Below are 27,053 nucleotides of genomic sequence, written 5' to 3' on the forward strand. Positions count from 1 at the left end.
ATTACCGGGTTATATACTCTATCTTTGTTCCCGACGCCTCCCGCAAGCAACAGGTAGAAAAAAACAATCAAATAGGAAGGTGAGGAGAAACTAGGGCATACTGCTCCGCCCATCGTCCTAGGATGACCAAGCTTGTCGTCGTCTACGCTTGGTGGCTGACGCAGTGAAAGTGAGACGACCTGCTGTGAGCAGGCTTCATTGTAGCGCGCGTCGACATTTCGTGAACAGCGCACAACGATGTTAGATGATCCAGCAAAGGCGAATGCCTTCCCCCATGCCTCACAGTTCCCTCGCCTATTGTTAAGCCTAACACTGCAAACGCCCTCGTCGTTCATTGCAGTCCTGGACGTGAGCTTTTGTCGGCTCCTTTTGAGTCCACGTTCGTCCGTCCGACCACAAAGTGGGCATCCCCGACTAGTACAGGGATAGCGGCAGTCAATGTGAAATCATATATCAGGCAGCCGTAGGCAACATCTCATTCTGTGGGAGCTCGTCTTTTCAGTATGAAAGAAAAGTTTGGTCGACAACATGCCGCTAGAATACACGGCGTAAAAAAGAAAAAAAAAAACCCATCAAAACATAACTAAACATGAACGGCAGAACAGAATGGCACAATCAAGTGTTACGCCGAGTTGCGCAGCAACACCAAGCTTTAATTTGGTTTTGTGAAAGCCCCTGGAGGGGCACCGTAACAAAGCTGTGAACTGAGAGTTAGGAAGAAGAAGAAATATGGAATAAAAAATATTAAAATAAAAGAAATAAAATCAGAATTTAAAGAACAACTAAATCAAAAGTGGCTCAGGGGATGAGTGATACAAGTAGCTTTTTCTTTTAATCATCGTATTCTGTGCAAGAGGTCCCAGAGTAGTAGAGCACACGGGGGTTAGTTATAAAAACTCAACACCAGGCAGGACTGTTGTCAGTAAAGGAAGTCTCTGTTCAAGTCGGATTCAGTAGCGAAGGTGGAGATTGTAGACCGATACATACCACAATCTACTTGAGCAAGCATTTCATTCAGATAACACAGTTTGCAAAGGAAGCGCTGCAACATCTGTAATGTTTACTCATTAACTCGAATGCGGTCTAAAGATACATTTCAATTGGAACTGGAAGGCGAACTCGAGCCGACTGTTTAATATTGATGGCGAAGTTACGTGGTCACGTGTATGACAACAGCTAGGCAATCGTACCTGTCTACACGTGCCTAGTGAACACGCACATGAAACACTTTCTACACCCCTTAATTCATACTTAAGCGAGTCGTTTTTCTTCCTCCATATGCTTGATAACCTAAGCATTCGAGATGTGTACACCAGGGAGCAGTCCTGTCGTCGTTATTGTTCAATATACTAATGCGTGACATTCCTATTCACCCGGCAGTCAAAGTTTATGTGTATGCATTGCAGACGATATAGCTTTTTCTTTTTGCTTCTGCCACAAATATTCACAACCTATATCATTTGTTGCAAGATTATCTAAATGCCCTGGACGTTTGGCTGGCTAACTTTAAATGTCAACAAATGTGCCGTCCTAGTATTCCCACAGACAACCCCCGTTAACATTTCCTTGTCTTATCATTCTGTCCTAATCCCGCAGGTTGATTCTATTAAATATTTGAGTATATTATACGACCCACAGTTAGACTGGAGGCCTCACATTAGAAGCTTTGTGCCTAAAGGTGAACGTGCCCTTGGCCGGTTGATAAGAATCAGCAATAAGAAATATGGTATGCGTCGGGACACTCTGCTCTTGCTTTATGAGACCTACGTACGACCAATACTTGAATTCGGCTCCATTCTCTTTTCTGGGTGCCCAAGGTGCAAGCTTGAACCCCTGTTTGTTTTGGAACGACGAGCTCTGTGCCTTTGTGTAGGTGTGCCCAAATCACTGGCCAATGCTTTGCTATACTTGGAAGCTCGGATACCTAATCGAAATTCGCGGTTTCAGCTTCTAACTGTGCGAACATATTTAAGGTCTTTGGAGCTTGTCCCTGGAGTGGCTAACCCCATACTTACTTCGATCCCATCATACTCCTTTGATAATATTTGGACTAGGTATAAGTTCCCTCAGATTGTGTTTACTGATTCCCTGCTGTCGAAACTTTCAGTATCAATAACCTCTTTAGTACAAGTTAACCACCTGCGGCCTGATACTATAATCTCATTTGATGACACCCTCCCATTGAGCCATTGAGTTGGCCTTGACTAACATCCTTAGTAATATTTCTAAGATTATTTTTCTTTCTGACAGCCTATCTGTGCTGTCATCGCTCGAAAATTCGAAGGACACTCTGCTTTGCCGTTCGCTTTATTTTTTTCTTCCTCCTCACATTTCAGGTTTGCGCTTTCAATGGGTCCCTGGCCACTCTGGTATTATATATAATGAAAGGGCAGATTTTTTAGCACAATCCGCTCTTAGTGGACCTCTTGTTCCATCCATACCTAATACCGTTTACTTACCTTTAGCATGATTTCAAAATTTCCAACGTCTCCATCACCTCAGTAACAAGCGTCTCCTTTCTGCACCAGACTACCAACACCTCAGATGGCCTTGGCGTGGCCGCATGTGTTTCAAGGCTATGTGAAGTGCCTATGACTCTCTTGCACTGCAGATTATCGAAACTAAATCTGTGTTTATGTTGTTCGGGGCTATCCGCTACGAACCTCTTTCAGTCTTGCAAAGAAATTGAATCCATAGATCATTTTTTTTCTCTTCTGCCAGAGGTTCGCATCTCTCCGCAAAATTTACTTAGCAACTACCCTTTCGAGATTAGGCCTTCCAATAACCATTCCAGTTCTCCTCTCCTTCGGGGCAAGCGTCAAGGGATATGCCTTAGAACCAGTGTACGATTCTATTTATGATTACATAATTTCAACTGGTAGATTCCTATGCTAGGTGCGAATTCGTTACCTTTTCTTTTCTTTTTTTTTTTCCCAAATTCTAGTTAAACATCCATATTTATCTGAATACTCCAGTCCTTGAACATATATATTTACAATCTACAAGGCACCCTGGCCAACCCCCGCCGTAGGTATGTGCCATTTTGTCTGAGGTCATCATCATCATCGTCATCATCCGACAATGATTACATGGTAACAATGCCTAATTTTGCAGATCGTTTATAGCATCTCTAGCAAACTCTCTCTAGCACCGTTAGTAGCAGCTCATATATCGTGCGTGCCAGGTGACCAGCAAGAATAGCTTTGTTCGCCATGTGAAGTCAGCCTCGGTAACTACCACCTCAGATGATATCGGGTCTCGTCAACATGACTGCGGTTCTGTCGAACGCTTCGGTGTCTATGTGGTTATGAATTGTCCGCTGTCTGTAGTTTAGTTTTTACCAGTTCAATAACCTTCTAAATCACGGGTTTGTAATGTATATATTTATAGATATAGGCCTCTCCTCCGTGTCCGCTATAACCTTAACGTAGAATAACCAACGAATGATTGATGTCCATCCTTTGCAACGAATCTCCGATGCCTTCATTTATAACTATCACAATAATTGTACGAATAGCTAATACAGAAGCCGTTACAGCCTTGCTACGACCCGTCAGAGGTCATGGCAGTGCTACCCACGTTGCCAATCACTCTGCGTCAATGCATTAGTAAAGGCTGACTGCACGTGTCCGACACGAGTCGAGGTCAGCGCAGGTCGCGCGGAACAATGGTGATGCGTTCAATGAGGCGCGGTCCGCAGCCATCGCAAGGCGCGCACCCCGACCTTAGTGGACAACAACGGCGAAAAGGGCACGCTGTGAGGACCTTTCCCGTTCCCCGAGAAAGGCCCCTCCTCTGGGACATCCTCATGAGATGAGAACGTCTGGCGGAAAAGCCGGCGAGCGTACGACGAGTCTCAGTGGCCTGGTATCTCATTTTCTTCGTAACCTAGAACCGGTTGTCTCTGTGTCTGAGTCAGGGTAGACAGAGAAAGCAAACAAGGCAGTTGAAAGGAAGCATTCCGCACGTCCGTTTGCGGAAACCTTGTCAATCTTTTTTATGCACGGAGAGGTCGGCGGGCACTGTTTCATCAGGCGTGCCAGATCTGACCCGAGCTCTGTGCGGTCACCAAGACTGCGTGCGAGGCCTTGGCTTCCATTTCCTGATTGTTTCTTTTTAGCTAAAGGAAACTAAGCGCAACAAGAGAGAGAAGGGAATTAACGGGCCAGTGTTAAGTTTGGCAGACTCACTGATGTCTTCGAGTGGCCAAAAACAAGCACGGCTCGAGCGTGCACTGTTGACCCCGAAGCCAATGTTAGTACAGCGCAGTTGTAGGTTACGAAAATGCGTTTAAGGCTCGTTCAACCGAAAACGTCTCGCTTGGGCTTTGAACTCTTGGGTACACTTTGGATACCTATTTTGCAAAAGTGTCCAGACTTCGTGGGGTTAATTTTCGTCGGTGTCTTGGCGACAGGACGAGCAGGAATCTGAACGACCGTTAAAAAATAAAATTAATGACTGAACAGCAGGTACAGAGCAGAATGAAGTGTGCTTAGTATCCTTCACAAAATCGAGTTCATAAAAACGACACAAGAGGCTTCGAAACCACCTTAACTATATGCAGGCTACTGCATAGTGCATTTCAATTCAAACAAAGCAAAGGAATATTTGATGAGTCATATTAAAGTATGCTTCACTCAAAAGTAGAGGAACAAATAGCACAATCCAACGTATATTGTGCATATTTCTCATTTCAGTCACCGTGTTTTACGCCGCTTCAGCTTAGCGATTTTAGCATTCAGCTGCCGAACCTAACGGTCGCGGAATCGAGTCCCAAGCAGTATACACGCAAAAACATTGGAAGGGGGGGGGGGGGGGGGTCGAAATTAATCGGGTGCCCTCCACTACGCCCTCTCTAACAGTCCCCGCGCATCTCTGGGGGATCGTCGCCACATACCATAAATCGCTTTTTTATTTTTTAATCTGGGGCGCTCTTTAGAAATCTCAGAAGTTTCCCATTCCGTCCAACAGTTGCGGATCTGGAAGCGTTAAGCGTCTAAAGTTTTTTTTTCTCCTTGTTTTTTAAAAAAAGTCGTTCGCTCGAGATAACTTTCCCCTGCCTGGCCTTCCTGCTCGAAAATTAGGAAGTCAATGTCGTGGCGAAAACAACGGGACACGTCCCGGCGATAGAGAGACACGAGCTGTCGCGTCTAGGTGCCGCACACAGCGATTTACAGCCGAGATAAGGGCGAGCCCAAGTGCGTGCCGCATATAAAGCCAGCTTTGGGTAATGAAGCGACCGCTTGGTCGTACAAGACAATCGTGCTATCGCGTTTTACGGGAACAAGACGAAGCACCGTCGCGATCGGGCTATCCCTCGACTGGCGATATAGGGGCCCATTTCCAAGCACGGTGGGCCAGACAGATGGGATCGCTTCTCGCCTCACTCGTTCCGCGCTGCCATCCGGAGAGTGAACGCATCGCGCACTCAGTTTTCTCTGCCGTAGTTTGACGCTACGCGTTTTGTTTCTGCAAACTCTTCCGTCTTATACCTTTATTTTTCTTCTGTTTGTCCATCTGAAACACTAAACTGCGGTAATTGAACGTTATAAGCGGTATTTTGACTTTCTACTTATGTGGCAGGAGAATTGTAATTTTTTTTTTGATTTAGCTCTTATAGTGCATCTGCCATTGGCAGATACTGCTTGTGACAACAGAGCCCATAGAAGCAAAGAAGTAGCTCAATAATTTATTGTAGTTATGAAAAATATGCACACTTTATCCTCCGTTTTCGTCTTTCTTAAGCGGTATTCAAGCTTTATTGCACGATTCGATTCTCTTATTTAAAATATTTATATAATCAGAATACCCAGCACCACCCTTGTAAACAGAAGTGTATCCTGTGCAAAAGCAGAACGAGCATTAAAAGACGAAGACAACCAACAACAACAAAAGCCAGCGCTACCAGTACCAGAAGCAGATATATCTCTTTACTGCGTGTAAGATATCTTTATCGACACGTGTACAAGGAAAAGTTTCGGTCATATAAATAACAGAAATTTCTTCTCCTGTCACTGCTTTCAAAAGGACACTTACGGCACTCATTGTATAGCTTCTCACAAGCCGGCAATGCTGATTAAAAAACGGCACACACGAAGCGGAAGTTACGTGAGAGTGTGGAAGGTCGATAATCTTCCGCCGCGGAGACGGTGTGGCGGGGCGTCCTTGATTATGCCCGCAGGGCCACGCAACAAAAATGGCAAGGGCAACGTTAACGCATTCGTCTAAACGTGCCTCGATCCTATCCCACCATATAAAAAAGAAATTCCCTGCGGTAATCCCATAGTTGCAGTGTTCGGCATGCTCCAAGACAGAGAGGAAGAGTACGGAGCATATAGCGCGACGTACGGAAAGACACACGTAGAAAGGAACGCAGGATTGACTTACTCGTCCACTTAATCATGCACGGACACGAAGGCTCGAAAAAACAGCGGTGCAAGAAAAAAAGAGCCCACAAACAAAGAGAAAGTAAACGCACTCATAGTAGCGGCCGGAGAAATGTGAAAAGAAGCGACTCGTGAGGCGACCGTAGCCATTCCAGGAGAGCACGACTCTGTCACTTCGTGACGAGCCGCTCCACAGACCGGCGACAAACGCCTGCTTCAGGAAGCCAGTCGCGAGGACAAAAACCGCGTGCCGAGTAGAGAGGCTCCGTCTGTCGAGGTAGCAGCAGCAGCGGTGGACGCGGAGAGGAGTCTCACAGTCCCAGTAAAAGCGAAAGCGGAGGATGTCGGCGAGAGGGGTAGACATTAGTCGGTCGCCTTCGTGCTGCTTCTGCTGCTGCTCGGGAATGGATGCTCTCTAGCGGTCGAGAGAGATGCATGCAGGATGTGTCGCGTGTGCGCCGGCATCCTCCGGAGACGTTGCTGGAAAAAGCGTTGGGTATCTTTTTGTGCGCCATGCGTCGCCGGCTTCACCGGGACTTATCCGACCCTAAACGAGACTAAAAGGAGGAAGAACAGGGGAACACGTATATTGCGTGCTGTACGCTCTTTAATAAGCCGATGTTTCTCGCGTGTAGGGGATATCGTGGGTCCGGTATTATTTTTACGGCGCTAGGGACACCTGTCGGCGGTGATTTCGAGTCCTGCACGCGGAAGCTGCTTTTAATAGTTGTGCCCAGCATCGGATTATCCGCGCACTCCGAATTGCCCGCCTTCAGTTCCTAGTAGACTGCATTCGCCTAAAAGCGAAGCAAGTAATACAGATAATACTGGATCCCTCTGAAGATTTAATGCCGCATTTAGAATTGACCTTCAGTTAGGAAACATTGATTTGATGGAAAACTAATCCTGAGGATTTCACTGAAAACTGAGATTGTTGTAAAGGAACTCGGAATGCAGTTCACATTATCCATTCAAGATTAGCGTGCTAGCCATCGGCCAGAATGTCTAGCGACCCCTACTCGAACTACCATGACTACCAATCCCACCAATATACTAAATCTAACCTGATTTCGGCACTGCAGGGCAGATAAATATAGGGATAAGTTATAACCTACGTCTCCCTATAACCAGGCTGGTAGCATGAATATGGTCTACTCCTGGGTATTGTCTTGCAAAAACCAGACGGTTTCCTTTTGTTAGCAGAAGTTTAAAGTTTACGTGGCCTAGTTAGTAATTTACGTAGTAAAAAATTTCTTAATGGATGGGCGGCAAGCTAGTACATTAGGCAATTTAAAAAAAAAAAATTGATCTCGCTCTCTTTGTGGATAAACAACTTGTTAGCCTCGTTCCGTGATTTCGGTACGCTTCAGTTATGAAAGATTGCTCATGGACGATGCTAGGCTTTGATGCCTCCACCATATTTCAGGTTATCAACTGTCAGTCGGCCCTCTCCTGCCGATGTTATTCTCACATTATTCTATCCTCCTAATTTAAAATATTTTTTTTTATTTGCCAGGTGCCATTTTTTCATGCTATGGCACTGTAACCGTTTCGATTACCTTAAGAATATATATAGCACTCCTGCTCTGCCTGACCTAACTATTACAAATTCCTGATGACATTGATTTCTTCTTCTGTTACTCTGGTTTACGCTTCATGTTTCTGGCTGCGCCTAATTTCGTCTTCGGTATTTATTCTTCGTCAATGATTTTGTATTTTCACAGTCAACTACATGTCCATACTTTCTCATATCACTTGCATCTCATATACTGGCCGATTAAGATGAAAAGTGCAATCTAGCCAGTGATGTAATAAAAGGCCATGACCTGCTGTTTCGCAATAACACCTACGTTTTCGGGCTGGTTTCCTAGTATCCTATTTTGTTGTTATACTACCGTCCTCGATATCGCAATTCGAAATTATATCGAAAAGAATCGGTTGTCGGTATTCTCTTCTACGCTGTAGCTTCTTTTCCACCCTTAAGTCGGAATATTTGGTTCGAAGCAAGGTACAGTGCTGAGGCATTTTATCCCGCTACCAACAACAAGTTTATCCTTGCGATCCATGTAACGCTTCCTCACTCTTCATTTTCCCAACTTTTCGCTAAATCTAGTCTTCACGATCTTAACGTCCCTACACCTTACCTTTCCTAACAGCACTGCTTTATAGTCCGCGATGCCGTGATGGGCGAACATTACAAGGTGCCTTTCAACTTTGGTTTCTATATTCGGGCTTTTTCACATCAACTTCCTGTTGTCGCGTATGCGGTAGAAAGCATTCATAGTTCTGAGATTATTTCTTGCTGCGAAGCCTACGAATAGTTTCTTCCCCGCTATTCCTGGAATCTGTGCCAGAGTCTTCCGCGCCTGTCCGTCTGCCTGCTTCTTCCTTACTATCACCTGTCTCGCTTACCAGCATTAAAATAACCGCAGGCACCTAAGCACATTCCTCGCAATAATCCCTTCAAAAGTGTAGACTTAACCACTAATCGCCTACTCCATTTCAACTGCGGCGACATGCAAAGCAATTGAGAGAAAATAAGAAGTTAATTGAAATTAAATACATTACACTCCGTCATAGCGACGCATCCTCTGAGGTCGCTTTGCTGCGTTGCACTACCTGCACAAGCAACAAGTATTTTTACACTTTTAACCTGTAGGCGCTACACTTTTCGCATTTTATTCTTCTGTAATTTGGTGGAATGTTTTCCTTATTAACTTTAGTACCAAAGTTCTGGGTTTTGTTCAGTGGATATTATCTTTGAAGAATGCATTGCAGACCCTTTTCCCTGATTTTAACCTGCCAATATTGTGTTTTCAAGGCTCGCTTAAAGTATGTTCTTGTGAATTCGTACAGTTTATTACCGGCAATTAGCATAAAAGTGGCAGCACTTAAAGGGCCGCTTGAAAAAATAACTGCTATTGACCCGCAATGCAAATGAGATAGCCGGCAGACAAAAACTGAATAGAGACTGCCCCGCTGAGTTGAGCAGGAGGAGAAGGCATCATGTAGGAACTGCCTTTCAGAAGCAAGAACAGCGTGCACTTAAAGCGATAGCCTCAGGGCTTCCTTCCAGGAGAAAAACCTGCGTTTCCCCGCTGCAATTCGCGAGAATCTCGATTGGTCGGCAACATTATGACGTTTTAGACACTTGACCCCGCACGGAAATTTCGAATTTCGCATAACGCTCAAGTGGAACACGACGTCACGCGTCGAACGAAAGTGAGCTTGACCGCCGAAGCTGAGATTCATCGTAACTGTGCTAGCTTGAAATCATTCACTGAGAAAAGAATAACATGTTGTTAGCCTCATATAATGCCCCTTTGTGGGTCTGGAAGGTAACACTAAATAAATAAATAAATAAATAAATAAATAAATAAATAAATAAATAAATAAATAAATAAATAAATAAATAAATAAATAAATAAATAAATAAATAAATAAATAAATAAATATTATTTCATTATTAATTAATTATTTCCGATTGAGAGCCAGCGCATGCCTCAAATGATTTTACTTTGTAAATCGGCAAATAAATGCTGGATATGAGGGACTTCTACATGACATAAATGAGAAGGGAGCCAACAGCCACTTAACAAGAGGAAAGCATAGGTTTCCCACGTCCACCGCTTTGGAGGAAGGTGGCGCTGGCGAACACTCTAAAGGATAGGTATTATGCAACATAAGTGACATGCAGTGGAATAAGAAACAACCGTGGTCAGAGCTCAATGGTGGAGTATACGGCCGCAAAATTCGGGGGTTGAGAGCCCGGATCCCCCCGACGACAAGTTGTTTTTTTCTTCTGCATCCTAATAAAGGACCTCCATCTTTTCTTATCACCACATTGATAAATAAAACAAGTTCCTCTATGTTTTACTTTGTGTCAGGAGCTCTTGTCTGCCTTCTTACATTTATTATCGAAAAAATATTTATTGCATTAACAAGAGTAAGAACAATTTTAGCTTGCAGACGGGATATGAGCCCAAAACTATTTGTTTGTGGTCCAGAGACGCTAAGAATAGGCCCCGAAAAAAATTTTCTTATTTATTTACTCTTAACAATGAAATGCACAGTACAATACCACGAAGAGCTGTAGCAGAAGTTTTCACAAAGTTTCAAAAACACTTTAGGTTAGCCAGTTCTCTCAAAACTGGCATCCTTTCAGGTTTCTTACTCAGGGCATTTTAAATGGCGACCAGGTTGTTGACACTTTCAATGAAATACTCCCTCCCGAAGCGACCATCCACGTCTGCATATCTCACAGCCATTCTCGTTGTTCATACACTGTGGAGGCAAAGCAACATGAATAAGTCATACGGCGCACCCCCTTGATTATGGACCGTCAGGAACCGTATACCATAGGGTGTAATTGGCAAGTCCTTTTTAAAGTCTTCTGCAGGATATCCCACAGAAAGACTGCATCCAAGCAGTTTAGAAAAATATGGTCTATGGTTTCTGGCTTATGGCAAATCAAGCAGCCCACCGACCACGGAACGAAGACACCCTTTTCCCTCAACCACGGTTTAACAGGTAATTAATGTACAAGAAGAGAGTGAGAAGTTTGGGCTTAAACTGAACATTAAAAAGACGAAGATCATGGCGTCTTGCCCTATCAAGTCCTGGAGCATCAATGGACAAGAAGTGGAAGCTGTGACAGATTTTCTGTTCTTGGGCGCCAAGATTACCTCGGAAGGAGACTGCAGCCATGAAATTAGGAGACGCCTGCTTCTGGGAAAGAGAGCAATGGTTAGCCTTGACCGCCTAGTAAAGAGCAGAGACATTAGTCTGCCAACCAAGATCCGTATAACCCGTGCTATGGTCTTTCCAGTTGTGATGTATGGATGCGAGAGTTGGACTGTGAAAAAGGCTGACCGCCGAAGAATTGACGCGTTTGAATTGTGGTGCTGGCGAAGACTCTTAAGAGTTCCTTGGACTGCCAGAAGATCAAATCAGTCGATATTGTCGACCATAAACCCTGACTGCTCTTTGGAGGGTCAAATTCTAAAGTTAAAGCTCAGCTACTTTGGTCATCTGATGAGAAGAGAGGAGTCGCTGGAGAAAGATTTGATGTTGGGAAAGGTTGAGGGTCGCCGGAGAAGGGGTAGGCAGCGAACGCGATGGTTAGATGGCATTCTCGAGGCATTGCAGATGAAGCTATGTGATGTTAAGAAGATAGTGAGAGACCGGAAAGCGTGGCGTGACATGGTCCATAGTGTCACGAAGAGTCGGACACGACTGAACGCCTGAACTGAACTGAATGTACCACTGTGTAATAGGAAGAAAAAAAGCTTTTTGCTGACGACCGTGCTGGTATCTTTTTAACTCTTTTTAGGACATCCTTACCTTCCCCTCCACAGTGTAATGATCGATACGATGGGACTGGCATCATTACATCAAGCAGGTCCTCACACAGTTGCTTTTGGGTTACAGCGCTTAAGTATTCCATTGAGAATCTCACTCTTAAAATGTTAAAGGAAACGACAATCTCGCGCAAAGAAACACTCTGTCCTCTGCGTTTGATGTTGCTAGAGGACACCCAAAACTCGGGTATGTCCTGGCTCAGTCTAACTTGGAATACGAAGTAAAGATTTTGTCATATGGTTCGTTGGTTGGTTTCTGACGACATAACCGTTTACTGTCAAGATCAAGACAGCGTTTCAGAAGCAATCAAAGATGCTACTCGATTTTATAAGCAAACGGCAAGCGAAGTCAACTGGGAGAAATGTTTGGGGCTGTGGCATGGAGCTTGGCGCAACGCACCTTCCCTTTTCGAAAACGTTTCTTGGTCTGTCACACCTGCGAGGTACCTTGGAGTACCGCTGGAACACTATAGGATACGAAAGATTACTGGAATGCTGAACGTCTTCAATCGAAAACGACAAAATAGGGTGGCCTTGATTTATGAATGTTTGCGCGTTCAACTCTATGCAATTTGTTCATTGTTGCGAAAGTCTGGTATGTGTCGCAAGCATTGTCCATGTCAAGGATTGGCGTCCAGAAATTTCGCAGATTGCTAGCGGTTTGGGAGAGAACAAGCCGTACAAATTTGTTTCGCTCGGTAAAAAGTGGAGGACATGGTTTCCCCCCCCCCCCCCCCCCCCTAAACCGACCCTTATCTGAATAGGCCACGAAAGACCCGAGTGTATCGCTTGGCGGTAAGTGGATGTTGATATATATGTCGTGCGGGTTTTAAGTTAATGTGGTTTGTTACAACTCCACCGTGGGGGTGCAGGGGTTAAGATGCCAGACTACCCTGGCGGAGTAGCCGGTTTCGATCCCGACCGCCGGCGGCTGCGTTTCGATGGAGGCTAAACTAAGAGGCGCCTGTGTGCTGTGCGATGTCAGCGCACGTTAAAGAACCACGGGTGGTTGTTTTTGCTGCGACTGTAAGAAGAAGGAAAAGAAAGGCACCGAAGCGGTGGCGGGTGCAATGACGGTGTACAACAGGTACGACCACCAGTGGCCGGCTAGCACCCGCCGCGAACAGCGGAGACCTACCATTCCCAGCTCCGTAGGGCCAGGAGCAGCCATCGTCCGAGAGCCCCCCTCCACGGGTGGCCGAAATTACTTCAGAGCCCTCCTCTACGGCACCACTTTCTCCCTTTCCGCTTTCACTTCCACCTTCCTCTCTTCCCTTACGGCGCGGTGCAGGTGTCCACGGAACAGGCGTGAAAGATACTGTCCCTTTCCTTTCCTGTGAACTAATTATTATTACGACTGTACACTAACGAGCACGCGAACAATTAGGACCACAGGTCGCTATAAGGTGGAGCTTAATTGTCTCCGTAACTTCGTGGCATCCATGTAAGGTTGCTTGACACCGCCCTAAGGGTAGTTAACTCAGTTAACTAAGCACTTACCCTGTCAGCGGATGACGACAATGAACAAACAGAGCTAGCTGCAAGCGTGGAGGTAGTCCTTCTATGTCTCCAGCGGCGCACAAGTTAGCGGAGCATTACTGCGAATCGCACAACCGCGCTGCTTACCGATAAACGGTAGCTTCGCGTCACAACCTTGGCTTCACCACACTGCATTTTCAACCTTGAGTGAGCGTAACTCGTATAATGAGCTGCCAGCTACCTAGTCCTTAGACTCCAAGAATAGTTATGTTTGCTATTCCAATAGACCGGCACGCGTAACCGGAGGCAACCTTTGTACCAGTATCTTTTCTTTTCTTTTTTGTCCACACTCCTACACTATTATTGATTCGCTGCCGGTGGTCCGGTCCACATCATGTGCTTGTTGAATTGAAGCTGATTTGAAAGTGATTATCTCTGGCGTAAGTTGCTCGCTCGGCTAGAGTGCTCTAAAGGAGTTTATGTTTTTAGAAGGCGGTATGACATTTAGCTAAATATTTTGCAAGACGAATTCGTTTGTAGGCACCTTTAAATCGTGCCGCGATCAGTTACGAAGGAAGACAAGAAAACGAAGAGTCAGCGCAGCCGGGTCCATTTTGCCGTCCTTTTTCTGCCAGCACTGAATGTGTTGAATATGTGTGAAACGCATATGCTAATGTTGCCGCTCCGTTCTTCTGACTTGTGTAGCGTTTTTTTTTTTCTTTTTTTTTTTACTTTGGAGAACAAGCGGTCATGCAATCAGATATCTACATTGGTCCTGCTCGGATTCGCTGACAGCGATAACTTTCACATGGCACCCTTCGTTCCTTTTCGCACGCCTTGGCAGGACTCAGACTACAGTGACTGACACTTTATGACGTCACCAAATGCCCAGTGTCTAGCTATCAGCAGTAGCAGAATAATGCAGAATGATTACGACAAGAGCCTTAAACATTAACATGGGTAATGTCATCGGACTGTCTTGTACCAAGAAATTGAAAAAAAAACGACCAACTAGTGTCACAAGTTCAGCTGAATCTTGGCATAAAGAAGTATATCGCATTAAAGCTTTTCTCATGTAACTTTCAGTGGTGACTGCTATCATCTTTCTTGTTCGCCTTCAAACTAACATACAGTGTCATGGCTGGCCAGAAAAGAAATCATTTGTCAGAAATGAATATGAAGTTGTTTTCCCTTTATTAATTCCTTTCGCTAAAGAGCTTTACTTACTACTGCAGTTGTTTCGATATCTTTTTCACATGGCAACATTTAACAGATGGTCCCATATCAGTTTGTGACTGTGAGACCCTCTCCTGTAATATGATTGGTTGCATGATGTAATTAAATGTTCGAATAGTAAAACGAATCTAAAAGTGATTTACTATTTCAAAAAAAGCTAGGGTACTGTGATAATTACTGTCCCGGAACAGCAAGCCAGTATGCGCGGTCTGAAACCAAGGAACAGCCAGCTGACTACCGTGTAAACTGCTCTATATGCGGTCGCCTTGGCACCAAGTACGCAAATTTCGCTCGGAAGCTGTGTGAGGAAAGAGCACCACACGACAGGCGCTCCGCTTCCAATTAGCCACGCTGAAATCAGTGCACTGCAGGCACTGCAAGCGGCGTAGCTCTATTCTACACAAGGTAGCCCAGAGACCAAGAGACAAAGACCACACAAATACAAGCTCGACTGTCTTAGCAAATGCTGCCATCCCTGGCAGAGACGCATAGTGGAATCACCGCGTGCTCCAAGCGAGGCGACTCCGCACGACGAGACAATGCCTTTTCCCTCAACAATGCAGCGTCAGTGGAGGCCTTCTATACAGGGTAGCTTCCAAAGAAGCCAGGAAAGTTTTGACCGAAACGAACTGTGTTGAACAATTGACCGGACTGTCGGCATTTCCATAGCTCTAATGGGATCTGCCCCAGCAGCCACAGCAGCCGCAAATGGTGGCGGCGGTGTTGCCAAGTCAGGGCGTGGAATACTTCAGACGGGCGTTGCGCGGTACGTGCTGTGTCGTCCGTTTTCCCGCGGCACGCTGCATAACCGCGCTATTTCGGCTGATTGCGCTAAGACTTCTTTTCGGCTTCTGGGCCTGAAGCTTAAAATAGCTGGCCGAGTGTTGAAGTGAGTGATAGTCGTAAGAGTTGAGCCATTATTCCGCTTGAAATGACGCTGACGGCTTCTGTGAGGAAGCGGGCAATGCGGTATATGAAAAAAAAAAGAAAAACAAAGAACGAGAAGTCAATAAAGTACAGTTCAACACAAGGCAATGTGCTGCCAATGTTTCTAGGCTGCTAACTGTGCGCCGCAATGGTGGAATGGAGATGAATCAATAAGAGCGTGAAATGTAATTATACATGACAACAATTTGACGGCAAATTCCGAGGTTGGCGGCCATATTGGAAGAAGCAGTGAACGAGCTTTCATTTGGTTTTTAGTCTTTCTGATCCCCCTTGTCTACGACTATCCGTTCTAGACATATGTGGTCTGCACAGCAAACTTCCTGCAATTATGTACGTTGTCACTTCGTTTTCGTTTTACCTGGGGTAGAATTTATATCGAGCTAAGATCGGTACTTAACAAATGCAAATGAAAAACAACATTGTGGCTTCATTGTGGTCAATAAGCTCCTCTTGTATCAAATTCTGTTCGTTCTAGATCAATGTTTAACATATTTTGAACTGCCGGACAGTTTTCTTTAAATGAACCTTAATGTTGAACACGACATGCTAATCGTAAAAACAGAATGACTTCTTTATTAGCTGTACAAGCGGTAAAGTTTGCCTCGATATGTCAGTGAGATAGTTAAGTTTAGCCGCCTCACGTCGATGAAGTTAGCTGCGGTGAATACAAATGCAAATGGCATCGCGGATTTCTTTCTGATAGTTGATCTTGTGAATAGGCGAAACTAAAAGTAGTTTGTAAAAGTTTTCGCATGTCTGCGGCTGCAGACTTGAATGTGAACAGTTGGCTGTTCGATCTCCAAGCAGAAATTAGATTGATATTCCCATACGAGCAAATTTCCATACAAGCAAATAATTATGCTTGTATGGAAATAAGCTGCCATGATGGCATGCATGCATGTGAAAACACACGAACACGATCGAAGCCCAGTGTAAGAGTTGCCGTAGTGCAATGGCAAGCTGACGTGATTGAAAAAAATTTCGTTAAGAGAGAATAGAAAAAAAACAATGGAGTAGAACGAGCGAACGGCCGCAGGTCAGAACGGAATAAACTTCATGTGGCATCGTGCGTAAATGGCTCCCAAAGAAGAAATAAAAAGCAGCAACAGGCTGAATATCCGTTGGTGGGCTTCTCGTCGTGTGTACAACGCGGTCAATAGCACCGGGACTCAGATATCTAAACAAATGTGTTCAGAATTCGGGAAGCGCGAGTTGGGAAGAATATGCTGCCACCTTCATGCGCATGTTGGACCTCATATCCAAATCACTCCCTCAGAGGACGAAAACAAGAAATGCGTAATAAACATTACCTATTTTTGCTGTGCCAAAGATGTTTCTTCATTGTTCTTACCGCCAAAACTTGCGCGAAGGTGTGACGCAAGAATAACGCTCTAACGGTTGGCTTTCGTCTGAATTCAAAAGATAGGCTTCAAGGAGTACGAATCAAAATATGCAGCCTGACCAGGCATGCCACTACAATATTCGAGCTCATCTGCGCACTTAGACATATTTCGATACTCTTGAAATGGACCGTTCGTTGTAGACGCACATATAACGTGATCTGGTCGATCACTTTTACTGAGCGGGCCGTGGCGAACAGGTGGGTGCAACACGGTTGCATGGGGTAATTTTGTTGACTGTGCTCCCTAAGTCATACTAGGTGGGTGTGGCACAACCGATAAAAGGAATTTGGTATGTGTTCAATTCTTCACCGTTGCCCATTGTGGCAGCCGCACTCGTTGGAGTGTCATGTACGCGTGATGTGAATAAAGTTATTTCTTAATAATAATAATAATAATAATAATAATAATAATAATAATAATAATAATAATAATAATAATAATAATAATAATAATAATAATAATAATAATAATAATAATAATAATAATAATAATAGTTCCTTGGCCCTGATAGCGACTGTGATCGTGGTCTGCTTTGCCCAATGGGGTGAGAATTGATTGATTGAATGTCCTTTATTGAATGGGAAGGCTCATGACCATGGATGAGGTGAGAAATAAGAAACGCTTATTATTATTATTATTATTATTATTATTATTATTATTATTATTATTATTATTATTATTATTATTATTATTATTATTATTATTATTATTATTATTATTATTATTATTATTATAACTATTGCATGTGCGCTTAATCAAGCGGCTAGCACAGAAGGGCGAAGACTAGAAGATATTTAAGTGTGCGTGATTTTTACGAATGCGTTACCAATGTGCTTGCAAATATCTCACATTGTGGAAAATTTAATTACTGTAAAGCGCCTTCAAAGCACAAGTCAAGGTCTTTGCCAAGCCAGGCTGGTGAGCTTTTCTTGGCGCTGGAGAACAAGCATACTTTACCAGTGTCTGCAGTCGGTGGAATAGCAGCAGCCTGTATTTGAGTGCCATGTGAATAATTCCTTTTGGTGCTGAATGAATGCCATTTTTCCTTAATCAACTTGAGCACGAGTCCTTCAGCGTTGTACTAGTCTAGCTAAAACCCGAATTAGAAATGCATCAAATACGAAACAACCGAATATGACGTGGATCGAATATTTAGAGGCCCATTTGCCTCTTGTGATGAATATTATCAACTTACGATACAGCAGCGAAAACAGCGAAGCTTTAGCGTCCGCGCTGCTTCTATGTGCTAGAAATCATGGAACATTAGCTGCAACTTTGAAGTAGGGTACGGAATAACGTCACGTCATACCGGCTTGAAAGGCAACTTTTTCTGTTTATGATGAGACGAGTAAAGTAGCCTCACATCATGAAGGATGGTCAAAATAAACAAGTAAAAAGAACTTCCTTATCCGTTCAAGATTATCATCGCTTATACACTGCAAACAAGAAATAACCGTAGTTCACGTTTAAATGGTCTAAACTACCCTCCGATTTCCTTGTGTACAAGCATTTACTCCGTGGGTATATGAAACAGAAGAGATATAAATTAGCCCTTTTACTCCCTTCACTTAGTAAAAGAGGATACCTTATTTTTAACCATCATTTCGAAAGAAGCCTTTTCCGGTCTCAACCCTCTCCAAGTCCAAAGTGGAGCAAAAGTAAAAAAAGAAAGCACTTTTGCGCCTTGCGTACACCCATCGAGAGCGTGTGACAACGGCGGTGAGTAAAGTTCCCTCGGTTAACGTCGTCGTCGGCACGCTGCTCGCTCCTGACACTTCTTTCCACGGTGTACAAGGAGTAAAATAGTCTCTTTCACGCGACGGCAAATTACACTGAGCTGCTCCTCTGAAGCTAGCAACACGCTGGAACAACCACCGGTGTTAGCTTGTTCACATCGCCAGTCCGCTACAGGGTACGCTTGGGCCTCATTCGCACCGTTTATTTTACTTTAGTTCGCGAATTTTGTTGCAATGGACTATATAGTGCAGCGCATCGACGTGGTACACCGACGAAAGAGTTCCAACGTCGGGCTCTTAATAGAGCTGATGAAGTCGCATTCTTCCTCAATCATTTTAAGAGACCAAATATTAAAGACATCGAAGGCCTAACCGTGTTCAGAAGGTTGCGAGTTCGAATCACGCGCCTCAGGCGCGAAGGAACAAGACTGCGGTTGATTGGCACCAGAACAAGACTGCCTGAAGAGGCTGCACGAGCCACGACCAGGCGTCGTTTTTATTTTCTTCGCCGGGCGGCGCGCAATATCCGGGTTCCCGGCGCCACCCAAGATGGTGCTACAACATAACCACAAAAGAGAACACTGTTATGCAAGATAGGCTCAGGCGGTGTTCTCATTTTCGACTCATTCAGCTTTTATTTTTATCAAGATATAGGGCAGTGTATGAATAAGAAAACTGCTGTTAAGCCGTTTTTCAGCTCCAAACAGTTGATAGAGAAAGTAAGGCGACATCGTTTCACCTGCGACAACAGGCAATTATGTGAGCTCGCAAAACGCAACCAAACTTCTGCCGGACTCCAACAGTCTCCGTCTACGCTACCGCCTGGCTTGCAGACAGCAAACATCACCATAGAAGTTGGATCACACAAAAGCAGCACAGTTTACCAGCCATCCCCTCGCTGCCACGGCTGTATAATCCTGAATAAGAGGGCAGAAACACGGAGTCGTGTTTTTATTACATTTCTGTTATTAAAAAAAAATGACTCCGTTGTCCAAAATGCTTCTCTTATAACGTTAGACGGCTGCTCAAAGTACACTTCTATCACATTTCATAAAAAAAAAAACAACAACTACGCGAGAGCACAGTGCGTGCTCTTCAAATTCCAGTAGCTCTTATGCCGCAGAAGTGGTGCAGATAAAAATACCGCAAAATTTAAATGTATATTATAACGTAAGCAGAGTCTGATGAGGATATAAGTGAGAAATGATATGCTACATATGTAGGGAGTAAACCTCATACTGGTGTTCACTGACGAAGTATCTGTCAGTGAGAAATGCTATATTCCATATATAGAGAGTAAGCTTCATGCGGGTATGCACTATAGAGGAGATATCTACTAAATGTTTTTTTGTTACCAAGGCGGCGGAGGAGTGAGGTATGAGTCAGGCCTGAAATCGAGATTTTCGGCCTTTTTCGCAAGAACTGCTGGAGTATGCCGCATTGCCTAACCTTGAAGGTCGTGTGTGAGCATTATAAGCACGGTCGTTGTGCTGAGACCCCCTTCCTCCACAGACCGGTCGCGGCAGCTTTTAGTCAGTAATCGAAGTGGACACTGCCTTGGAAACAGTCGACGAAGAAGACTAAGTAGATTTATATTAACATTGTGTAAATTATTCCAAAACCGTATCGAAAAGCCAGTTTTGATGCATTATTAGAAATATTTCAATACCCCCCCTCCCCCCCCCCCCCCCCCCCCCCTGTTTCGAGCCTATTTGTAACCCGGAAAGTTACAATCTGGTTATGACAATGTACTAAGCTTGCGCTTTTATTTTAGCGAGATAGCGTTAAAGGCCTCGCTCTCCAGAAAACCTCGCGTCACCGTCGGCATCAGCATTTTGAGCGAAAAATCATAAGCATCCGGCAATCACAAGAAGTCCGGCGGGTTGTGTGACGTCACTAGATCATATTACATGTCAACCCGGCAAGTTATTTTGAAATGGGAGGGTAATGAGAGCCAAACCCTTTGCTACCTTTGAGTGCCGAGTCATATAAGCTGCTCCTTGGCCACGCGCGCAGGCATCTATGAAGGACTGTCTTCCACGTAATGTGGTAGCTTACCATTGCGTGCTAATGACTATGCATTAGATAACTGAGGAGAACAAGATATTACTGATACTCTTCGAGGCGGAGCGTAAGAGCACCTCCCCCCCCCCCCCCCTTCTTTTAGCAGTGTTTATCTAAAATATGCTGGGGCACCTCCAAGACTGAGACATTAAGTTACGTGTTTATCGGTAAATGGTTTTATTTCAACATAAAGTGAAATCTGCCACTTTTCGCTAAAAAGAACGTATACTTGCGGCCATGGATATGAAGAGCTAATGGCAGCAGCCAGAACATAAAGACGACAGATTTTTCTTCACTAGTTGTTAGGTTATTTTATGAAGTTTCTGTGCATTCAACGCCTGAAGCTGACGTTAAAAATAGCTCGTAAACGAGCAACCTACGTAAATGCCGCAGCAGTAGTGTTGCAGTTACACAAAACGAGGTAAGTGGACAATATTTGTGTTATGTATAGAGAAATACTGAGCAAGAAGCCCGAATTATGTAAACAAAGTCACTGTAATGAAAAAAGCTAATTATTTTGCACTGTTAGATAGATGGGCAGTGAAACAAAGATGGCTCTCGGCGGGAAAATATGTGTGGATCACAGAAGTGGCCACGAAATGGAAAAGAAAACCTAGTTGCAAATTTATTTTGTGATGTATGGATTGAGCAGACAGTTCATTAAAAAAACTGTTGCTAGATACTTGCTTGCTTGAAATACCTTTCTATTTTTGTTTTTGTTTAGAGAGCTGGTGCACATTGCGTGGTTTCCTCCCGGTCAATAGGAGTCGCAGTAAGCTGCTAACGCATAAGATAGCCGGCCAAGCGCGCATCTTATGATTGACAAGTGGTATGACGGGTGTTACCATACGTCCTGAAGCGAGTTAGGCTAGGAGGGAAGCCGCATGTGCGGGCTTCGGAATCAATATGGACAATGTGGTCTATATTAATTCAACAATGTTAGAGCTTTATTGAGCACTAGCATTAAGCAACACACAGGCGCCTTTTCGGCTTACCCATATGAAAAGGTGTGCTCTGTGGTTTGATGGATGCGAAACGCTGTGATGTGCGTAGGACACTACACCCTATGGCGTCTCTAAGGACAGCTCATTCTGTAGGAACTGGGGCTAGAAGACCAGCGCGGACATACGGATCATCACTCAACGGGATTGAGCATTCCATGTAAACGGGAAAAGAAACACGTGTCCCCTAACTTCCCCTCGTCGCCGTTATCGCTCCCTATTATTTATTTTTCTCCGCCAGACAACCCGTGCAAGGTGATCGTGCAATGAGCGTGAGCAGCCACCTGTGCACAGCGTAGACACCAGCAGGAGTAGAGGAGAGAGCGCGCGCTCAGACAACGGGGAAGTGTGCCATCTCCTGTGCTCGCGAGGTATCCGTCCGGCATGGAGCACGCGTTCGAGTTTCGACTTCCACTTTCATCCGAGGAAACTCGTTAGGGGTCAGGACCCGTCCGTCCGCCGAGCGCCCATCTCCGACCCCCTCCTCTCCCGTCGGACGGACGTTGCCGGCCAGTCCAGCCAACGCTAGCGGCGGCCGGCGGCGACGGCGCAGGAACGTCCACCTCCGACCAGCGACCGGCTATTCTCGCCCCGCGCCACAAGAATGGCAATGTTTTGCTCTTCCATCCGGGCCAGCCGGCCAGTAGTGGTGGGAGATGGCCCAGGCCGTCCTTTCCCTTTCGCTTGGAAGCCGCGAGGGTTCCTTCCCGGCCCTTCCCCTTCCCGCAACTTTCTCTTGTGCACTCTCGCGTCTCCGTCCTCTTCCTCGTTGCGCACGCTGCTGCCGGGGGACAACCTCTCTCCGAGGGCGCTGCGAGGCGGCCCGTATAAATGCGAAGTGCCCCCACTGTTGAGCACATCAGTCGGCAGCAGCAGCGGTATCTGGCCCACGGGGACCTGAGCAGCCGCGGCATGAATCCCTTCAAGGTAAACGAGGAGATAGCAGAGAGCGGGCGCGTCCGACGTCGCAAGTGGATACACGCCTGCGTCCGGGGTTCTCGACGGGACGTCCATGAAGTCGGTGTTTCGCTTTCAGGTGCTGACGGTCGCCATGTGCGCCGTCCTAGCCATGGCCGGTGACATCGGCGGTGGCGGAGGTGGAGGAGGCTACGGCGGTGGAGGCGGCTTCGGAGGCGGCCTCGGAGGCGCCAGCTTCCTAGGTGGTCTTGGCGGCGGAGGATTCGGTGGCGGAGGATTTGGCGGTGGCGGATTCGGCGGTGGGGGATTCGGAGGTGCGATTATTTGTTTAAGCCTGCACGCTGTTTTTCATGGCGGGTGCAGGTTATCGGTAGCTGAAGTCATGAGCTGACGCTGGTGTACTTCAGCCTAAGTGCAGCTTAAGAACGAACAAGAAGCTTTATTGCGCACCTTGTTGTGAACAAGATGCGTTCTAAACTTCTGAAGTAGATGTTCCAGGAAGCATCTTGAGGCGTTCGTTGAGAGTAACTGCAGCCGGGCCATTTGGACGTGCGCGTGAATGGAGGCTTGGTGCGACTTGTTACAGTCCAGATGGGGTCTGCTTAAATAGTGTTGTGCAAACAAAGCGTACACTCATAGCTGGTGTATTTACAAGGCTGCACGATTCTTAGTGTCATTATCATCAGATAAGGTAACCCATTAGCTAGACTTCCTCAAGCCTGCAGGAAGCCTTGATCACCATGTCTGATATTTTGATTTTTCCTCCAGGCGACGGTGGCGGCGGCGCCAGCAAAACCATCGTGGTATCTGTAAGCGGCGGAGGCGGCGGCGGCGGTGCCGCTCCGGCTCCTCGTCCCGTCACCCGCTACACGGCACACATTGACCGCACTCCACTGCCCATCAAGTACAAGCAAGGACTTGTCGCCACCGGCAACGGCATTTCTCTCGTCGAACCAATCATGGTTTCCACCTCTGTTCCGGGCCCAAGGATCAGCTTCCCTCAAGGCATCCCTAGGCCACAGCAAGCAACGGTGCACGTAGCTGAAATCCAGAGAGTTGATGGCGGTGGCGGTGGAGGCTTTGGCGGCGGAGGTTTTGGTGGAGGCGGCTTTGGCGGTGGCGGATTCGGTGGTGGCGGATTCGGTGGTGGCGGATTCGGCGGCGGCGGCGGCGGATTTGGCGGTGGCGGCGGCGGATTTGGCGGTGGTGGATTCGGCGGCGGCGGATTTGGTGGCGGCGGTGGAGGATATGGAGGCGGTGGATTTGGAGGTGGACTGAGCGGCCTTGGTGGCGGATTTGGCGGCGGTTTCGGCGGTGGCCTCGGAGGCGGATTCGGTGGAGGCTTCGGAGGTGGCGCTGGAGGCGGCGGAAGCGTGTTCCCGCACCCAAGAGTCGAGGTCGCCGAGGCTGTGCACAAGATTCCACTGGGAACGGCGGCTGACACGCACAAAGAAGGAGGCGGAGGCGGCGGCCACGGAGGTGGCGCAGAAACAGCCGTCCTCAGCGTTGACGTCCACCACCACGGTGGAGGTGGTGGCGGTGGTGGCGGCCACGGTGGCGGCTTCGGAGGCGGTGGTGGTGGCTACGGCGGTGGAGGACATGGTGGTGGTGGCGGCGGAGGCCACGGAGGCGCTGCGTTCGCTGCTATCCCAGTCAAAGTTGTCGAAGTCGCTGGAGCTGCCGGCGGTGCCGGCGCAGTAGGAGGTGGAGGCGGAGGAGGGCACCACGGAGGCGGATGGCACTAAACCTCATCACGTTAGTACCTGGTTTGTTGTCGTCAGCAGTGAGATCAGTAGTGCTCTGCAGAGTTCAATCGTTGCCAGTTGTGTGCTCTTTGAGCAGAGAGAAGTGGTTATCAAATATTTAAATGTTTTTGATGTTTTACTGACACTTGCACCAATAGGTTCAAATTAACAATCATGAGTATCGAGGCTTAGTATTATAAAGAATACTAAGTATGCAAAAATCCGAATATGCTGTACCTATTTCCATTTATTGCCGTCATCTTACTGGTCTATATGTAAGGTATTGTGCTCCTGAGCAGCTTTTGTTATTTGAGTTAAATTCAGGAGAGACTCCCGAAATTTCATCTGTCTCCATCGGTGCTTAACCGGCTCCTACACTCTTAATCTGGTTCCACATACATTCCGCTTATAAGTGGAACCTATGTGGAACGAGATTAAGAGTACCTGAATGGTTGCTTCAGTGCACACCACGAATGGGCGAAGGTTTTGAGACACATGCTTCAGCTGTCGTCTTTTCGAATGTCATGATTACCCCTGCTTATAGACGCAAGCCAATAGGGCCTTAAGTAAGATGATGTACTATACACATCTGAATGTTAGCTCTTGATACCGACGTCTCTAACATCAACTTTTTTGTTACCTCCCTCTGCAGACGCTCGATAGTTGAAACGACGAACCGCTGCCAGCTGCGAGCAACTTGCTCCTTCCTGCCAAATGCGCCACTCAGCGAGGCGCTTATTGCCAGCACTACCACGGCATCAGAGAACACCTGCCGAACATGGTCATCCTGTTTTGTAATATACTGTTGTGAGACGTTGTGTGAATGTCTCAACCCTTCTGTAAAATAAACTTTTGTAAATATGGTTGAAATAACATGGTTTTGTTTCTGTCCAGCAGAACGACTGCTTGAGCTAGCATCTCAACTTGTCGAGAGCCTGCAACGCCAATAATCAAAAGCTCAGACCATGAAGGTCACCTTGCTTACGGTACGAAAAAATATTTTGGATAATTACGGCAGCTTGTTAATGATGTCATCGACAGCTGCGCTGTTAAACTGGGATAATGTTCGAATAGTGTCTCATGTCGCACGCTGTCTCCACGCCAACTTAATTAGATGAAGTAGTTGGCCTTCCTTCGTGAGATCACAAATTTATGTTTAATCAGAAACAATGTCAGCCTCGAAAAGGCAATAGCATTTAGCTAATACTAGCGACCTCTTATGCTTATTTACTTAATAGCTTACGCCAAGACTGCTCTCATGAATCAACAGCAAATACCATGCTGGGAAACGCCACGGTAAAACAAGACTTTCGCAAGAACATCAATATGAAGTCTCTATGTATTAAAGCTGAAATTGATTTCATCGCTTATTGCTGATTCATATGGCTATTATAATATGGAACGCTAAATTCAGCTTGCAGCTACCGGTACACGGGACATATTTTTCGTTAATGCAGCAATATCAGATAAATGAGCTCGCCTTTTGGCAGTGAATAAGAATCCGAAACTCGCAGCTCAAAAAGCACCAACAACGACCTCGGCGAAGGCATCATATGTACAAGGCTGCACGGCCTTCACACATTCACACGACTTTAAATGCCGTTGCGAAAACCAAGCGATTACTATCGAAACTGTTCGCATAACGAAGCTCTTCAGTAAACGGACAGAAATGCCATTCCTGAGGTAATCATTCATCATTCACCTGAAAGTACGTACCAGAGGGTGTCTGCAGTGCCGCGTTACTTTCTTACATTGGTATGCCGGAGTTCGTTTCGTAGAAATGTATTTCGAGCCCTGAAGCGACGTCTGGCTTATTAAATGAATGTGTGCCATTCAAGAACTACAACAAGTAATATTTATCTTTTTTCTAACTCTTTAAGCCGCCATTTACTTCAAAGAAAACGAAAAACTAGCTATGCGTGCCCGATTATTGTAGGCCTTCTGTCTTGACACTAGCGGGCACATTATTATTTCCAGTTTTCTGCCGCGTTGGTGATGGCATTGCTCTTTGTTACATCAGCGCCGCACAGAGCTGTTCGCCATATAAGAGATAATAGCAGAGTAAGTCATGAAACAGTTTTATAAGACGAAATTGTTCTAGGTATAAAAGGTAGTCTAAAAACAAATGTTAGGCAGATTCACACAAGCGAAGGTACCGTAATACGTGGTTGTTATATTTGTATTCTATCTTCCCAACGTTTACGGAAATTGAGTGCAGAGTAGTCACAGCCACAAAGATGGAAACACGACCCAAGGCAGTTCTGCTCCAAGCTTGACCAAAGTTCGTGTTGGCCAGAGGCACGAATGTAGAAAACATGCCGATGTAACGTCCTCTAATAAGGTCAGTTGTTACCAAACCATATAAAGCTCTTTCCTAAGCTCGCGATTTGCACGTGCTAAGTATAAAAATTTATACCGTGCTGCTGCGTTAGTGGGTCACGTTGCGATGATAATTTAGCCAGGTACAGCTTGGGCTTAAAACACAGCCCGGCATTTTCACGACGCGATTCGAATACTGAATCCACTAGACAAGCTCTCTACTGTCTGAATTCTTCAACAAGTGGTTCTTTTAAGCGGCACCAGATTACGTGTTAGTGTATACAGGCGAGCCTCTCAAACGCCACCACCTTCCTTTCAGTTTATTTATGCAAGCTGTAGACGTTCGCCTCTCAAGGCTAATGTGTTTCGGCTTCAGACAGTGCAGGAACACTATATTTGATGCTTACAATGATTTTAGGGCTTGAAGCCGGCGTGAAACATTTTCTTCGTCTTCAGAT

At 45.8% G+C, this 27,053-nt stretch overlaps 1 protein-coding gene and 1 long non-coding RNA gene across 2 annotated transcripts in view; one reads left to right on the forward strand and one right to left on the reverse strand.

Annotated features, from left to right (window-relative positions):
* Positions 1 to 27,053, reverse strand: part of LOC146208359 (uncharacterized) — a 362,139-nt gene that overhangs the window by 181,910 nt on the left and 153,176 nt on the right. The window lies entirely within an intron of this gene.
* LOC146208360 (uncharacterized) lies at positions 22,445 to 24,276 on the forward strand. Its single transcript, XM_084587260.1, has 3 exons — positions 22,445 to 22,540; positions 22,650 to 22,845; positions 23,300 to 24,276. The coding sequence occupies exons 1-3, from the start codon at positions 22,445 to 22,447 to the stop codon at positions 24,274 to 24,276; spliced, it is 1,269 nt and encodes a 422-aa protein (XP_084443386.1).

This window comes from Amblyomma maculatum, chromosome 1 (assembly GCF_055883805.1).
Source record: "Amblyomma maculatum isolate TAMU_Amacu chromosome 1, ASM5588380v1, whole genome shotgun sequence".
In the NCBI taxonomy this organism is placed as follows: Eukaryota; Metazoa; Arthropoda; class Arachnida; order Ixodida; family Ixodidae; genus Amblyomma; species Amblyomma maculatum.

Excerpts from the sequence above, each read along its gene's own strand:
- LOC146208360 (XM_084587260.1), top strand. The coding sequence starts at position 22,445 with ATGCGAAGTGCCCCCACTGTTGAGCACATCAGTCGGCAGCAGCAGCGG. Across the intron at positions 22,541-22,649 it reads GCGGCATGAATCCCTTCAAG|GTGCTGACGGTCGCCATGTG; the intron begins GTAAACGAGGAG and ends TTTCGCTTTCAG. Across the intron at positions 22,846-23,299 it reads CGGCGGTGGGGGATTCGGAG|GCGACGGTGGCGGCGGCGCC; the intron begins GTGCGATTATTT and ends TTTTTCCTCCAG.